At 41.8% G+C, this 17,194-nt stretch overlaps 1 protein-coding gene across 1 annotated transcript; it reads right to left on the minus strand.

The window, feature by feature from the left end:
• Window positions 1-8,960: 8,960 nt before the first annotated feature.
• ABCI8 (ATP binding cassette protein 1) lies at window positions 8,961-11,969 on the minus strand. Its single transcript, XM_078581379.1, has 2 exons — window positions 10,558-11,969; window positions 8,961-9,325 (listed from the first exon to the last, which is right to left on the minus strand). The coding sequence occupies exons 1-2, from the start codon at window positions 11,926-11,928 to the stop codon at window positions 9,107-9,109; spliced, it is 1,590 nt and encodes a 529-aa protein (XP_078437505.1). The 5' UTR covers window positions 11,929-11,969; the 3' UTR covers window positions 8,961-9,106.
• Window positions 11,970-17,194: the final 5,225 nt, after the last annotated feature.

Raw genomic sequence — 17,194 nt, forward strand, 5'->3', positions numbered from 1 at the left:
GATAGATACAAATCATGTGTTATCTGTACTTACTATGATATGAAAATTATCAAATGATTTGACCTCTAGGATTCATATTTTCAGATTGTGCAGAGATCCTTGAACATAAACCTCATGATGGATGGTTTTGTCAATAGTGAATCTCATACCTTATGGTTTCGTAGATAATGAATCTCTTACATCTTAGTTTTGTTTAGCATAGCTTAAAGTTGCAAATAAAGTGACAGGAGAATTGCCATGCTCACAGAAAGTTTTGGTCACAACATTCTCAAATTATCCTTGAAAGGAGTTTTCCAATCAAGTACTTTTGATCATAGTTTGGCATTCAGGTGAGGGATTGTCTATTTGCCCCGAAGTTCCTTATGTTAAGGTTTCTTTTAATTCCATCTCGTTATTTTGTAAACATATTTCTAATGCACTATTATTTATTTTCAACTTTTATGTTACATGTAGTCATTCATTATGTGCACTTTGTATCATCTTACTCACATCAGGAAAAAGTAAGATCAGGCCAATATACTCGTTTTTTTTATTTTACACATTTATTCTTAGTAACATATGTGGTTGTGTCTTTGAGGTCAACTGCTTCAAGGATGTACAGATTTACGGCATCATTGGCCCTTCGATACCTGGGAAATTTAAAAGTTATCTTATGCCTGCTAACATGTGAGAAAAAATGTGGTTTAACATACAAATTCATGTTCATAATAGTTGGAAATAATCTTTGATCCTTGTAAGAGATGCACCAATGGCCTATCATCTTAGTGATACGAAAATCTGCACGTCAAATGTTAGTTTCTTATTTCTGTTCATTAACATTAGACCAATACTTTTTTAAAGTGTCGTTGCTAAGGGAATGATCTTCTAAGAGGACGAGCAAAATACTGTTATTCCTAAGTGTTAATCAAGTTGATTCATGTCACAACTGTGTAAGTGATCGTTAAACTTAAGACACCAAAGACGTCTTGTGGACATACCATTTTACTTCGACTATGACTTAAAAATTCTTAATCATGGGATTCTAAACATTCTTAGTTTGGGTGCATCAAGAGGTTCACGAAGACAATTGAGTTTTCAAGATGTAATCGTCTGCCCTTGGTAAAAGAGAAGACATCTGAAGGAAGATGTTGCGATAAATTTCTCATCTAATGTAATGAGTATCAAATAAGAGTTATCTGATACTTCCGAATGCATGAGTACTAACCCAAATGACAGATTAGGGTTTGACAATTGACTATACCTTAAGCCATTCTAGGAGCTCTAAGTAGATGAGTGCCTATACATAAAGTATAAATTGATGAAGGACAGGTTCCATGAGTGAGTTAATACACACTTATTTGTATCTTCTAGACCACGAGGTGTAGCTTGGCCCCCACGAGCTGGTGACTCAACCTATTGATCGGGATAAATTGATTTGTCATTCATTAATCTATACGATGATGTAGTTCATTAATTTGGAAGGCCAATAAAGGTTACTTGGCCATTGGAGTTGTAAACTAGATTGATATAGGGGCCTATAAGGTCGTATGCAAATTATCATTTCATCATCAAAATATATAATTAAAGTTTAGGGTTTTCATGAAAAAATACCCATGAATGAAATTTTCCTGGCCAAAATTTTTCATGGGGCCTTCCCTTTCTTCTCCCTCCTCCCCTTATCTCCGCCCCATTCTCAATGCGATGGGTACAGCATAATGACAATGATAGAGGATGAATGGAGCTCGCCAAGGTGAAGGAGGATATTTGATGTGCCACGAATCTGTTGGATACATTTAGAGGCTTCTCACTTGAGCAGCTCGACACATATCACTTGAAGATCCAATCAATCACGAATGTGATTCATGCAAAAGTGATTCAGTTCCATGGTTTATAGTCTTCTATTGTGGATCGTTCTAAGTTTTTATCCATATCAAAGTTTTAGAACCCACCATGAGCCCACTTGACAAAGGGTCTGAGGCAAATGTTCTTGCATGGAGGTTTTTGAGCAAATGGTCACCTTCCCCATTGTTTGTGCTGTAGAGTGTGGAAGGATAACAACAATGCAATCACTACTATTATTTAAATGTATAATTAAGGGCAAAAACTATGTTTTGGAGGCACGTACAAAAGAGCCATAAGGAGCTTTGATAATGTGTAATTTACAGTATTAATTTTATATTTTATATTTTGATTTCACTGAAATGATCATACTCAAAATGAAACAAATTTGTCTTTGGTACATTCTCCTGAATTTTCCTGATGTTAACTATTTTTCTATAAATTATTTAGTGGAGAACATGAAGAAAAGGCTCTAAGACTGCTCTTGACAATTTTTGCAGGCGTAAATATCCTATTCTATTGAAGTTTTTGGTATTTTAACTTGTTTTGGAAGAACAAGGGTTTTTTGCAATTTCCAAGTGAAATAGGAGCATAGGGGCATATATCCAAATATTTCTAGAGTGGTATCCAAATAAAATTTTACAAAAGTGGAGGGGTTTTTCTGTAAATTTTGTGGAGAGAGAGAAGACCAAAATGATCAAATGCCTTAGAATGCTCTAGATTCAAATGTTAATATCTGAAGATCCAACCATTGGATCGAGCTCAACTTTTGAGGGTTAGTTCTTCATTTATCCTCTTTCCATCCATATACCATGGATACACAAGAAGAGTCCCAAAAATAAATAAAATTAAGGAGTACTTGAGGGAAAAGTCCCAAAAAAGTGTCTCACCCCTGTACCCTAGGTATAAATCCCAAGTCTATCTCTCTTTTTTATTCTTGGATGCTGGATCACAGTCTGCACTTGGAGGGGAGCTCTCCTTGGATCAACTTTTTTCCTGGTATTTTATTTGATTTTTTTTTCCCATCTTCATTCATCTTGATCTGTGTTCTCCTAAATTGTCTTTTCGTGAATGAAATTTACGAGCCCATTGTCTTGATTCAAGAAGGAAGTTACTTAATGATCAAATTCTATTATCAAATACTCTAAAAATTAGATGGATTATCTATTCCTTAATTTACTTTATATCCCCACATTCTTCACCAACTATTGTTGTTTAAAAACCCTTTATCAAGTATTATCCTTATCTCATTACACATCTGATTCTGGATCATTTTTCCTAACTCCCTCTTCTTAATGTTCTTCCAGTATGATCTCTAAGGATCTATTCTTTATTTAGATCATCCCCGTTTAACCTTGGAAATATGATCTTCACTGAATATCATATTGAATCAAGATTAAATCTTCTAAAACTACATTCTAAATTGCTTGAATTCAATCCCTGAACTCAGCCTCCCTGTGGACAACCCCTCTACTCATCATTTACACATTAAGATAGAGAGCATTATAAATATTATTGTATTAGTTGATTACAAACACCGATAGTAATTAACGTACTTAATTACATTAAAATTCAGCTTATAGAGCTTCACGACCGTCTCAAAGGGAAACAAGTCCAAGAGGCTGAGGATGAACCCAGTTCTTGTGGTCAATGATCTATTTTTGAAATATTAGTTTGATCGACAGGTGCGAAAACTTTCCTACTTGGTATCATATTCGAGAGAATCAAGGAGCTGCTGATCAAATTTATTTATCTTATTGAGCAAGAATGGACAATTATTGATGGCACTTGTTTCAGAGAATTTTCACTTTATTGTGCACAACATAAGATGAGAATCATTTTTTTGAGGACCATACATGACTAATTAAAATCTTATTCTTAAATAAGAAGCAAATGTTGATATAGTTTTTCTCAAATTTTAGAAGCATTTTCCTAATGGTTTACACATGGACAAGTGAGAGATGATTTCCTTGCAAGGAATCACTTTGCCTTGTGTGACGCACACATGGGAACTTGAATAATGTGTATTGGCACTAACAAAAATTGATGGATCACATTGTGTGCGCTATCTTGCGCAACTGCTTACAGAGGTGTTAATGGACTTTGACCTGGGCATATGTTCAAAGCCTTTTGAATGACGTCGTTGATGAAGAGGTTTGGTATTTGAGGGAGTGATTATAATGTAGGAGGATAAGAAGACCAGGAAATCCTGATCAATGCCACAACGATTATTAACAATTATTGACATGTCATAAATGTTGCAACGAGACATCAAAGATAAGTTGCACATCTACTAAAAACTGGCTCAAGTGTTGAATGACGCTCTATTATGGTGGTAAGATGTAGGTTATAAACTAATCCCTACACTTTCTGACTGGCCCAAGGCTTCCTTCCCATTTGTGCATCAATTGCACTGGCCAAAATATTTTGTCCATTGGTCGAGGAATTTGTACGTACAAACGATCATGGTTTTTGGCACATAATAAATCCATCTTGATGACATTGCAATGTTGGTTGAGGAAACATTATCCATACATCAACATGACAGAGTCTTTGCCTGAAATTATGGAGGTCGAATTGGTGGAAGGGGGCTCGAATGATGAATCTCCCCAAAAAGGGTGGTAGTGAATGAGGTATTAAAAAAATCTTTCTTGATATCTCCCCCCCATGAGATCGTGCTGTAACCACATTATTTGGTATCTTGATGCACAACAGGTCTCTTAATGGAGGAGCGAAAGGAGCACCAACCAGTACAAAGATTTATACTTGTAACTTGTTTCTCAATTATGAATTATTTATTTATTACTAAAAATTTTGCTTCACGAAATGAACAGAAATGTCTCAACTCTCTCTCCCTTCCTATTTCTTTTATTTCTCTAAAATGTTAGCCACCTTGTTTCGCAATGGGAGGGTGAACTAACTCAATGATATTCAAACATTTATTTATAGAGTATTATTCTTTGGTTTTTCTTTATAGTTGTTCATTGCAAACTTTTAGCACATTTATATTCACGCAGTGCATCAAGTTTGTTCTTTTTAAATGAATTTGTCATTTTATTTACAATTTATTTTCATGATGAACAAATGAATTGATTTGCATTGAATTTGATAAATTCCTTGACGTTCTTATTCATAAACAAATGAATTGATTTCTCTAAACTCTTTCACATGTTGAAATTGATTTGATACTAAAAATGACGAATCTGATTATGATGCATTGTTGAAATTGCCCAATACTGCTACTCGATCTTCATTAAATATTTATAGACTTCGGAGTGTTTTTTCTGCAGTATTATCCATAGAGTTATCAGAAGTTCAGATGAAAAAAAATTATCTGAATTTAAAGATAAAACTTTTTTTCTATATTGTCTGTAGAATTACCAGAAGTGGGGATCTCCTAGATCCTTAAAAGTGGGAAAACATTCAAATAAATTTGCATTGTCTCCTTCAAGTTTCATTGTTAGCCTTTGATAATTTCCTCATAATGACATTTTGGTAAGGTTCATCATCATCTCAACCCCTCTTTCACAATACTTCTGTGTCGAGCATTGCTAGTGCATGACTCATTCATTGTCCGTTTGTACATACAAACATTTTTTCTCCATTTGCCTTTGTGATATTCAAATACTAGGTCTCTTTAATTTGGGAGACAAACATATTAGTATTCCCATGAATTATGGTTTTCGTGGATCTAATCCCTTTCACTTTATTATATATTAATGTGTCACAAAACGTCAATCTATACTTTGTGGAATAGCCCAAGAATTGTTGATGTGGCAGTACCAAGACATTTAGCAACAACGTCTTTAAACATCCTTGAACAAGACAAAACTTTGTATCAACATGAGTTTCTTTCACTTGAGGCCAGGTAACCAATCCCATGCATTTAAAAATTGGTGAATATATGACAGATGTTGAATTTGATGTTCCCATGTAAGGTAATTTGGTCGAAATAAAATTGAGAACTTGGCATATGAACTCAATTTCCCCATACCCTGAAAATATTGATAAGTTACTATGCAAGTTATTTGGTCATGCAACCTTTGAAATATTATGTGTTATATTAGCAAGCTGGAGATACAACTGCAAAGTGTCCACTTATGTAATCGGTGGAGAACAATATCAAACACCAATTGTAACTTCTTTTGATAGGTATTATCCATCAGGATAAGCCATCAAGCTTCGCAAGTCATGACCACAAGCTTTGCAAATCAAAGTTTTTGAACCTGCCAGAATAATAATCACTCAATTGAATATTACGCATTGTCTTCTCTTATTCATCAAATATTATCAACTGGTACAACTCCCCCCACTTGTCAATATCAGTGTCCACATTGGCTACCTGCTCTGAAAAGTCCGACACACGTGACTGGCTCTTCCAGCATAAGAGGTGGGAGGAGAAGCTTCTTTGAGGTTGGACTTGCCAAGATCGGATCTTCTTCTTCTTCTGCTGCCTCTTCCTATTTCTGGTGATACCAGAGCAGATATATGAGCTTTGATGCCAGCACCACCACACACACTAGAAAGCCAATGACCAGGCTCAGCCCTGATGGAAATATATGTGGCCGGCAAGCCAATCACACATTCCACATCTCGTTTCATATTTATTAATAGAACATATTCATTATAGTGCACTTGTGATGCGTATAATGAAGTCCATGAATACATGATCGGACTTGGTGAATAATGATGAGATCGTAATACGGAGATCACTAGTCTTTAAGCATGTGTTCTAAACATTCCTATTCGAAGGATACGCGAGAAGGACATCAAAGTATCATGATAGAATAGCACTATCTAGCCTCACTCATATGATGAGTATGGCCGGATCCGTAGCCATTAGTGTGGCGACACTAAGGATAGGTAGTGGGTGCTCTTTAGCGGAAAGAGTTCACTGAATTGATCAGTACGAATCCCTGAATGGTATTATACCTGAACTGTCAATCATATTGATTCATGTCACGGTTGTGTAAGTGGTCCTTAGACCTAAGACACCAAAGACGTCTTGTGGAGGGACGGTTGTACTTTGGCTATGGCCAACGAGTCTCTAATCATGGGATTCTAAATGGTCTTAGTTCGAGTACATCAAGAAGTTCACGAAGACGATTGAGTGGTCAAGATGGGATCGTTCACCCTCGGTATAAGAGGTGACAGCTCAAGGAAAATGATGTGATGAAGTCCTTGGCCAAGGCACTAAAATATCGGAGAAGAGTTCTGCGATGATTTCCGAATGCATCAGTACTAATTCAGATGATCGATTAGGGTTTGACAGTTGACCATACCCTAAGTCGTCCAAGGAGCGTCAAGTGGATGAGGGATTATACATACATGGTAACTGATGACGAACAGGTCCCATAAGTGAGTCGATACACTCTCATTTGTATCTTCTAGGACACGAGGTGTAGATTGGCACCCCACATGTCGGAGACTCGACCTATCGATTGGGTTAAATCGATTTGACATTAATTAATCTATATGATGATATAGTTAATCAATTTGGAAGGCCAATAAAGGTTATTGGGCCGCTGGAGCCATTAACTAGACTGATACATGGGCCTAGAGGGTCACACGCAAATGGTCTTTTGGACGTCAGAAGATATACTTAAGTTTTGGGTGTTTTTATGAAAAATACCCACTTAGTATGAATAGGGAAAGGCCCTGAACGAATTTCACCCAGGCCAGAATTGTTCAGGGGCCTTTCCCCTTCTTCTCCCACTCTTCCCACACCCCCTCTCCATCCCTGATGTGATAGGGACGACGTAACGACGCTGACGGAGAAAGAACTGGCTCGTCAACAAGGAGGAGGAGATCCGACGTGTCGAGGACCGCGTGGATACATCTAGAGGCTGCACACGTGAGCAACTCGACTTGGCTCACTTCGGGATCCAAGAAATCACGGATGCATCCATTGAAAGGTACTCGTTTCAATGTTTTTGTTGATGCCGTTTGATTCGTTCAAGGCTTCGCTGCGAATCATTTTTTATTTATTCATCCATGTCAAGGCGTCTAGAACCCAACAAGCCCAAAATCCACCATGAGAAGAAGAAGAAAAAGAGGCTACTGAGGGAAAGATAACAAAAAAGCATGCTGCACAGATGGATGGCATTCATTCGCGAACACATACCTGAACAACATTTTTATGATATGATTACTTTTTTTCACTTCTAACGTGTAAAGTTTATAATGTGAGAAAATACTTAGTATTTACCATTGGAAAAATATATTATAATGATTCTTTGAAATTATGTGGTACCAAAATATTTTATTCCCCAAGATAATATCCAAATGTAGCTTTGAAATGCCTTGTTAGATCAAGGCATTGCATAAAACTGTATCAAACATGATTCCTTAGTGAAAATATCCAAATATGATGCACTAAAATGTGTATGTTAATAATAAAAATTAATTGTCATTCTACATAATGCTTTGACCCTTCTGTCAGTCTACTTCTAACTCTTTAATCTCCAATTTACACTTATAAGGAGTCATAGGGATGTGAGCAAAAAGCCATTTAACTAGGGTAAATGGTGGGAAAACCCTTTCCATTGGACTAAGATTTAGGCCTCTGGTGGAGGGAGACAGGGGTCACCCAATAAACCCTAATCTTTTAGGCTAGCGTATGTCCATCATTAGGGAGACAGATTTCTGTTTATTCATATTTTGAACTACACATATAATCTTCTCCCTAAACTCATTAGAGAGAGAAACTAACTGCTGATTATATATAAAGCAAGAAAGAAAAAATTCTGTGCATATACTATACGTCTGTAGTCTGCATTATATCATCTTGTTAAACAGAGCCCCTTACTGTACTTTTTATTTCACTGTTTAAGTGACTTCTTTATGTGAATTAGGTCACTTAAACTGGGCCCAAGCTCGCAAGTGTATCTCATGGGTATTTAAACCCCAGATTCTGGGCACGAATTTGAAGTTGTCTTTTTTTTTCTTTCTGAAACCCTAAATGCCGAGGCTACCCGCTGGTCTATTCTACATCTGCAAGAAACGAGGGCGTAACGAGGGGGATATTCGACGAAAACTTAATCGAACACATCAATGCAATAGGAAGATTTCTGAAACTTGAGCTGGGTTCAGGAATGATGAAAGAAAAAAGTATTTTATGGAGAAAAGCTAGAGAAATTAGATGACCCAAACCTCCAGCAACATTTATATTAGAGCTTCCATGGACATGGTGGAGAAATTTACATACCTCAGGCCCCATACATACATATAGTGTGAGAAAACCTGGTAGGTCAAGCATTCAACTTAGAGAGAGAGAGAAAGATGAGGTTCAACCAACAGATCCCTCGAGCTTGAGGTTCAAGAGGGCATTCACTTCAGAGGCGAATTCGAGGGGGAGCTTCTCGAATACATCTCGGCAGAAGCCACCGACCATCGCAGCTACCGCCTGTTCGTGGCCGATGCCCCGCTGCTGGAAGTAGAACAGCTGGTCCTCCCCTATCTTCGATGTGCTCGCCTCGTGCTCCACACGAGCTGATGGATTCTTCACCTGTTCGTGATTCACAGACAAGTTCATAATCACAACCATTATCATCATCATCATATAATTAAGAAAAAGTCATGGTGATTGACACAGTATTAGAAGGTTAGTTAGACAGCTATACCATCATCATCATCATGCAATGTTGATAAAGCCAAGCGCATTACCACAACAATAAAAGCATAGCCAGACGGCAACACCATCATCATCATGAATATCATCATCACCATCATACAATGATGACAAAGCCATGTTTATTGCCACAAGATCAGAGGCATAGCCAGATAGCAACAGCATCGTACAATGATGATAAAGTCATGTTTTCATTGGCACACAGTTAGAAGCATGGCCAACGCCATCATCATCATCATCATGATATGATGATAAAGCCATGTTCATTGGCACAAGATTGGAAGCGTGGTCAGATACAAGCAACATCATCATCATCATACAGTGATGATGATGCCATGCTTATGGCTACAAGCTTAGAAGAATAGCCAGAGGGCAACATCCTCTTTTCCTCGATACAAAAGCACATCACTGTCTCGAATGTAGGTATTAAATGTCAATTCATCGCAGATCTGGTCTCATCAAGATGTGCAATAAAGAAAATTGACATTAGTTTACGCTATTGGTATTATCTGACAAAGTCAAATCATGATTATCCATTGCTTTAATATGCAGAATTTATCATCGACTTATATCTCTCTATCAGATATTGGCGCGTCCTATTGTATATTAATTAAGACTTCATCGGGCAAGAGATGGAAATATCAGATAATTAAGAAAACCGGCAAAAGTTTCATCGGTTGGCAATGAAAAACTTAAGCCCGGCTGAAATAATCTACAACCAAAGTTGAGGAAAGAAAAACACACAATTTCAGAAAATTTCTGGAAAAGGGTTCTTTATATTTTCTGCAAAACGAAGAAAATATAAACGAATCTCGGGGCAATGTACATGGCTTTACCATCATCATTTATGATGATGGTGGAGCTTTACCATCATCCAGAAAAAGAAGGAAGGATAAACAAAGGATCACAGGAAGAGAAAACAATTCAGAAAATCGCTGATTCAAGGCCAGCTATCGAGTTTAAACAATGATTTATGCTTTGTTTAGATAGATCGAAAGACCTTAACCGTAGCATTATTTGAAAGTACCACTCCAGACAAATCAACGTAAGAGGCATAGTTCATCAAAATCTTGTGAGATTTTAAAAACCAATATTAAAAAAAGAAGCACCTGAATGTAAGGGTAAGTGTTGGCAGCAGCGGTATCGCCAATGAGCATGGAATCACACTGCGAGAAATTCCTTGCGTTCTCCGCATTGGGAGAAATCTGAACAAGACCCCTATAACAATTCCTCGATTTCCCAGCAGAAATCCCCTTGGAAACAATCCTACTCCTCGACCCATCTCCCACATGAATCATCTTCGTGCCCGTATCCGCCTGCTGATAATCCTTCGTCAAAGCCACAGAATAGAACTCCCCGACAGTGTTCTTCCCCTTAAGAACAACGCTGGGATACTTCCAAGTAATCGCCGATCCAGTCTCAACCTGGGTCCAAGAAATCTTCGATCCATCTCCATCGCAGAGCCCCCTCTTCGTGACGAAGTTGAAGATCCCCCCTTTCCCCTGTTCATCGCCAGCGTACCAATTTTGAACGGTAGAGTACTTGATTTCAGCCCCTTCTGCGCAGTAGAGCTCCACAACAGCAGCGTGTAGCTGGTTTTTGTCGTAAGAAGGAGCTGTGCAACCTTCCAAGTAACTCACGAAGCTTCTCTCCTCGGCCACAATCAAAGTCCTCTCGAATTGCCCCGTCTCCCTGTCGTTGATTCTGAAGTAGGTTGAAATTTCCATGGGGGAAATCGTGTTCTTGGGCACGTAGCAGAAGGACCCATCGCTGAAAACCGCGGAATTGAGAGCCGCGTAGAAATTATCCCCCGGAGGAACAACTTTCCCCAAATACTTCCTCACCAGATCAGGGTATTCCTTGATTGCATCGGAGATTGAGCAGAAAATGACCCCGGCTTTGGCTAGGGTTTCGCGGTGGGTGGTGGCGATCGACGTGCTGTCGATCACGGCGTCGACAGCCACGTTGGAGAGCCGCTTCTGCTCGTTCAGAGGAACGCCCAGCCGCTCGAAGGTCTCAAGAATCTTCGGATCGACCTCGTCGAGGCTGTTCAACTTGGGCTTGATCTTGGGAGCGGAGTAGTAGCAAATCTCCTGGAAATCGATCGGAAGGTAGCGATTGTCCGACCATTGCGGCTCCTTCATGCGGAGGAATCTCCTGAACGCGGAGAGTCGGAATTCGAGCATCCACTCGGGTTCGCCTTTGATGGAGGAGATGGATCGAACGGTGTCTTCCGAGAGGCCCTTGGGGATCGAGAACGACTCGAAATCGGAGGAGAATCCCCATTTGTAGTCGCGTTTGAGGAATTTCTGGATCGCGTCCTCGTCTTCGGCTGATTCCGCGATCTTCGATGAATTCCAGTCGGTTTTCAGCGCCTCCGATCGGATCTGCAGCGATTTCGAGCTCGAAATCTGCCTTCTTCTCCGGCTAGGTTTCTTGAGCGGGAGCCTGCAGGCGGAGAAGAGAGAGGAAGAAGCCATGGCTAAGCGATAGAGCTCGGCCGGCTAGAGGAGGAAGAAGAAGAAGAAGAGGAGATTTTCTACCTATCCGGGGTGGGCCCGGGACGATTCTCCGCCGTCCGATCTTCCTTCTCACGTGGATTACACACGTTGGGGGGATATTTTAAGCCGTCGGATCTAAGGCTTGTTTGTCCACGTCAGCCGCTTCGGGAAAGAACATTCTGGACGGTCGTTCCGATCCGACGGCTGCCAATGCTCCTGATCGCGTCCTGATTATTCGTCATCCGTCTTCTGTTATTTTCGTTCCGTTCTGACCGATATTCTCCAAATCTTTCAATCTGAGAATTAGGGAACAGCACGTCCAGGACATGACGGGAAGAATGACAATCCGTAACAGACGGTGACATGATGAAAGTTTCGTCACATCACCGTCCCGTCACACGTCCTAGGATTTCAAAAAAATCTGTCAAGTTCATGTCACCGTCACGGTTTGCGGCATCCCTGTCACATCCCCGTCACCAGACGGCGTCACAGTCACATATGACAGGAAAAACAACCATGTGGAGGAGATAGAATTGGAGGGGCATATCTCCAATTATCTTTGGACGGAATCCTTTTGTGCGCGCGAATTAATGTAGGGATTTTTCTGCAAAATGCCAAGAAATCGAGTTAGCAACACCACATGGCAAATTCTAGGCCATCGAAAAGCTTAAATCTAACAATTTTAAAACTTTTTTGGTCATTTTTAAAAATCCGTCACAGCCGTCATCCGTGACGGCCGTCCCGTCATGTCACTCGTCCGCGACGCTCCGTCACCGTCGCGTCACCGTCACATCACCATCACTAGTCACTGTCACTGTCACAGTCCCCTAATTTCATCACTGTCACCGTCACGTCATCCGTCACGTTGCCGTCACAGTGACGTGTGACGTGACGGATGACGGCTGCCGTTCCCTACTGAGAATGTTTTTGGTCGAGTTAGATCTATATTTTCAATCAATTGCATTTGAAAAATTGAAATAGACCAAAATTTGTTCAAACTTTTCGAACTAAATTTAAGAAATACCAGAAAAAAAAGAACTCCTCTGTCCTAGGGATCGGGGATTCAATCTGATCGTTCAAACAATAGAATTTAAACCTCGATCAGACCACGTTACATTAGAGCGGATCGGATCAGTTCAGATCAGATCAACATATTGAATTGTTCGAATTAATTACAGATAAATAAAATAATATATATAATAAATGAAATGAGAGATAAAGAGAGAGAGTACACGAGTGAGAGAACAAGAGATAGAGCCCAAGCGAGAGAGAACGAGAGAGAGAGAGAGAGAGAGAGAGAGAGAGAGAGAGAGCACCGCAGTGGGAGAGAGAACGAGAGTGAGTGTGAGAGAGAGGGGCAAGAGCCAGATGAAGAGAGAGATAGATAGATAGAGAGAGAGAGAGAGGCAAGAGCCAGATAAAGAGAGAGCAATAGAGTGTGAGAGAGAGGCAAGAGCCAGAGGAGGAGAGAGAACAAGAGAGAAAGAGAGATTGAGAGAGCCAGACCAAGAGAGAACGAGATAAAGAGAGACTGAGATAAAACATGAGAGAGTGCGCAAGAGAGTGAACGAGAGAAAGAGAGAACAAGAGAGAGAGAGAGAGCTAGAGGGAGAGGGAACAAAAGAATGATAGAGATACATAGCAAAAGTGCAAGAGAGAACAAGCGAGAGAGAGAGAGAGAGAACGAAATAACAAGAGAGAGATCGAGCACAAGAGTGAGAGAGAACAAACAAGAGAGAGAGAGAGAAAGAGAGAGCTAGAGGAAGAGAGAGCTCAAGAGAGAGAGAGAGAGACATAGAGCACAAGAGCGAGAGAGAGAGAGAGAGCGAGAGGGAGAGAGAGAGAGAGAGAGATAGAGCAAAAGAGCAAGAGAGAAAAAGAGAGAGAGAGAGAGAGAGAAAGCGAGAGCTAGAGGGAGAGAGAGAGAAAGAGAGAGCTAGAGGGAGAGAGAGAGAGAGATAGAGCACAAGAGCGAGAGAGAACAAGCAAGAGAGAGAGAGAGAGAGAAAGAGAGAGCTAGAGGGAGAGAGAGAGAGATAGAGCACAAGAGCGAGAGAGAACTAGAGGAAGAGAGAGAGAGAGAGCACAAGAGCAAGAGAGAACAAGCAAGAGAGAACAAGCAAGAGGGAGAGAGAGCTAGAGGGAGAGAGAGCTCAAGAGAGAGAGAAAGATAGAGCACAAGAACAAGAGAGAGAGAGAGCGAGAGAGAGCTAGAGGGAGAGAGCTCAAGAGAGAGAACAAGAGAGACAGCCCGAGGGAGGGAGAAACTAAGAAAAAGAGAGAGAGAGAATGACAACGAGAGATAGAGATCACAAGAGAGGGAGAGAAAGAGAGAGAGAGAGAGAGTCAAATGGAGAAAGGGAAAGCGCACGAGAGAGAGAGAGAGAGAGAGAGAGAGAGAGAGAGAGAGAGAAAGGGGGGAAAATGAGATAGAGAAAGAGAGAGAGATCCAGAGTCTCTCTCTCTTTCTCTCTCTATCTCTCCCTCTCTCTCTATCTCTCTCCCTCTCTCTCTCTATCTATCTCTCTCCCTATCTCTCTCTCTCTCTCTCTTGGCAAAACACCATGGCAGGTATGACAACCCAAAGGTTGTGCTCGAAGACCGAACCAACCGTGCCCTAGATGCCAACTAGGGGGGTTTATATATGCAAGGTTGATTTTTTAGAAGAGTTTATAGGTGTGGATCAAGCATAAATATCCTAGTTACACATGAATTCCCTCGGACACGCGCATGGCACAAAGGAAAAAAATACAATATTGATACCGATGCGTGTTGTAGTGGAGACCTCTAGTGCCGACAATTCATTCGTGTCCTCCAGAGTCGGCGATGCGTGGAGCAGGTATCAACTTGGAGCTCAGTAAAGGGTTCAATGTTTAGGCAAGACGCCATGCACTCCCGCCTCTAGTGTTCCATGTGATACACCACTCGTGGGGTCGTCAGGCGCAAGAGTCTAGTGTGTGCGGAGCGCTAGCATGTCGAGTCTCTCGACGCGATGACTGACTTGGGCCTCCCAAGGAAGATCTTGCCAAATAATATAGAGGGAATGGGTACAAGAGTATCCATCGTCTGGTTCCCTTCTCATAGCTGGTGACGAATGCTGGTAAGGCACATATGACACCACGTGACGTCCTGCCATACACTCTGAAGATGTCACTAGGAGCATGAGCTTGCATGGAGCATATTAACTTACAACTCTGAGTCCAATTCTATGATGATACCGTGAAGGTTTCACTCCTCACAAAGGAGTAAGTCATAGAGTATCGCTATAGCATCGGTAGTCTGTCAATCTGAACTCCATTGAAATGTGAGAAAGCAAAAGTGATACTCTATGAGTGGTCTCAAATGAGAACACCTCTATCGACTGGGCCGGGGTTCCCTTTGGCTACACCATCCACATTGAACTTGAAAGAACCCATTGGTCGTGGGTGCCAATGGACAATCTGTAGTTGGGTGGCAATGCCGGTCAAAGAGACAGGGAGGCCCTAGGTGCAGAGTACATCACACGGTAGTGTGCATCAAGCAATAGGTGGTATGAGGTGATGGGTTCACCATTGCTTGACGAGGCTCATGACATCGTGTGCGCTCATGGTGGACCGTGTAAACAAAATGAAAAGAATTTCATCCTTTCCATATCTCCTATCGTAAGTATGTTATGGTGATGTGTAGACAAGGGCTAAGCTTAGAGTGTGTTGAGGAGATAAAGACTTTGTTAGAGCACTCTAGCGGTATTAGTGTAATATGGGTACGGAAAATCAAACGCCATGGTGAATAAATTGGTGCTAATATTTCTTAGCGATCTCACTATGGAAGAAGAGGTGTTCCATAGTCTCAACTTGAGGAGAGACAGGCTACAATGGCAGTGCAAACTAATGGAGTGACCAATATGGGTCAGCCAGTCATCGCTAGATAAGCCATGGTGCATAAATTTCCAAAGGAAGAATGAGACGTGGGTGATAACCAATGGGTGCCAAATGCATATATTTGAAGTTATTCTAAGAGGAAAGACAAGAGAAACTCTCATTATCCATGAGTATCCAGATAGGATGATCAGGGAAGGTCCTTGTCTCATTTACCATAGCCATCAATAAGAAGTCTAACAAAAGTCCTTGTTGCTCCCATAAGAGCCTTGTGTTCCTTGTTAGCATTTGGGTTATGGTCAACTAAAGTTAATTGTGTAGAAAATTAGGGTGGTTAGCTAATGTGGATTTTTCAAGCCAATTATCATACCAAGCACTAATCATGCCTTGGTCGACGTGCCAACTTGTCACTGTGGATATCTTTAGCTAGTGGTGTTGCCAAGTACACCACTATTTCAAGCCTTTGATATCAAATTGATGGCAAGCCCACTTGCCATACTTGGACGATATAAAGCACCCAAACGGAGAGCTCGTGGCATGCATACGCCACACAAGCTTCTTCTGAAGTATGTATTAGATGTCTTGAGGGCGCCTAATCCCCAGACTACCCTCGTTTGTTAGTTGACATACTTTCTGCCAAGAGATTGAATGATGTTCATGGCCTCCCTGATGGCGAGGACGCCAACACTTCAGCGCCAAACACGTCACCGCGGTCAACGGAAGTCAACCCACCACGGTCAACGGGAATCAACACGCCGCAACCGTCGACCACCACGTCTCCACCCGTGCACGTCCCCACGCGCGTCATGACACGACGCCAAAGGCAGATCCACAACTGCCCTTTGGCGTGACACGGCGCACGTCTTTATTTTCTCATCATTTTCTCTTTCCTCCAAGGCCTATATAAAGGCCATTGTTTTCAAGAAACTCTTAGGCAGTCATAATTCAAGAATCGAGTTTTTGTTTAACTCTTCTTGGAGGATTGCCCAGCCTCCCCTCTCTTCCACCTTCAAACCCCAACCGCCGTCGCCGCCGCCGCTGCCGTCACCGCCGCGGCCTTGCGACGTCAGCCTCCCCTCTTCTCTCTCTTTCTCTCACCCTCTCCCTCTCTCGCCCAAGGCTGCAAGGGTAGCCCCGCCAAGGAGACACTCAGGCCACCCGCGCGCCGCCCACGCACGTTTGCGCGCCCCCCGCGCACGCCTACGCGCCGCCCACGCACTGCCCACGCAGGCCCGCCGGCGCCTGCGCACGCCGCGTGCCCGTCGCCGCCGCACCCTGAGCACCGCCCGCCGCTCGTGTGCGCCGCGCGCCGCCGCGCCGCACGCCGCCCATGCACCATCCGTGCGCCTCCGTCCACCATCGCGCTGAGCCATCCGAGCGCCGTCGCG

Source organism: Wolffia australiana, chromosome 9, assembly GCF_029677425.1.
Source record: "Wolffia australiana isolate 7733 chromosome 9, ASM2967742v1".
Taxonomy (NCBI): Eukaryota; Viridiplantae; Streptophyta; class Magnoliopsida; order Alismatales; family Araceae; genus Wolffia; species Wolffia australiana.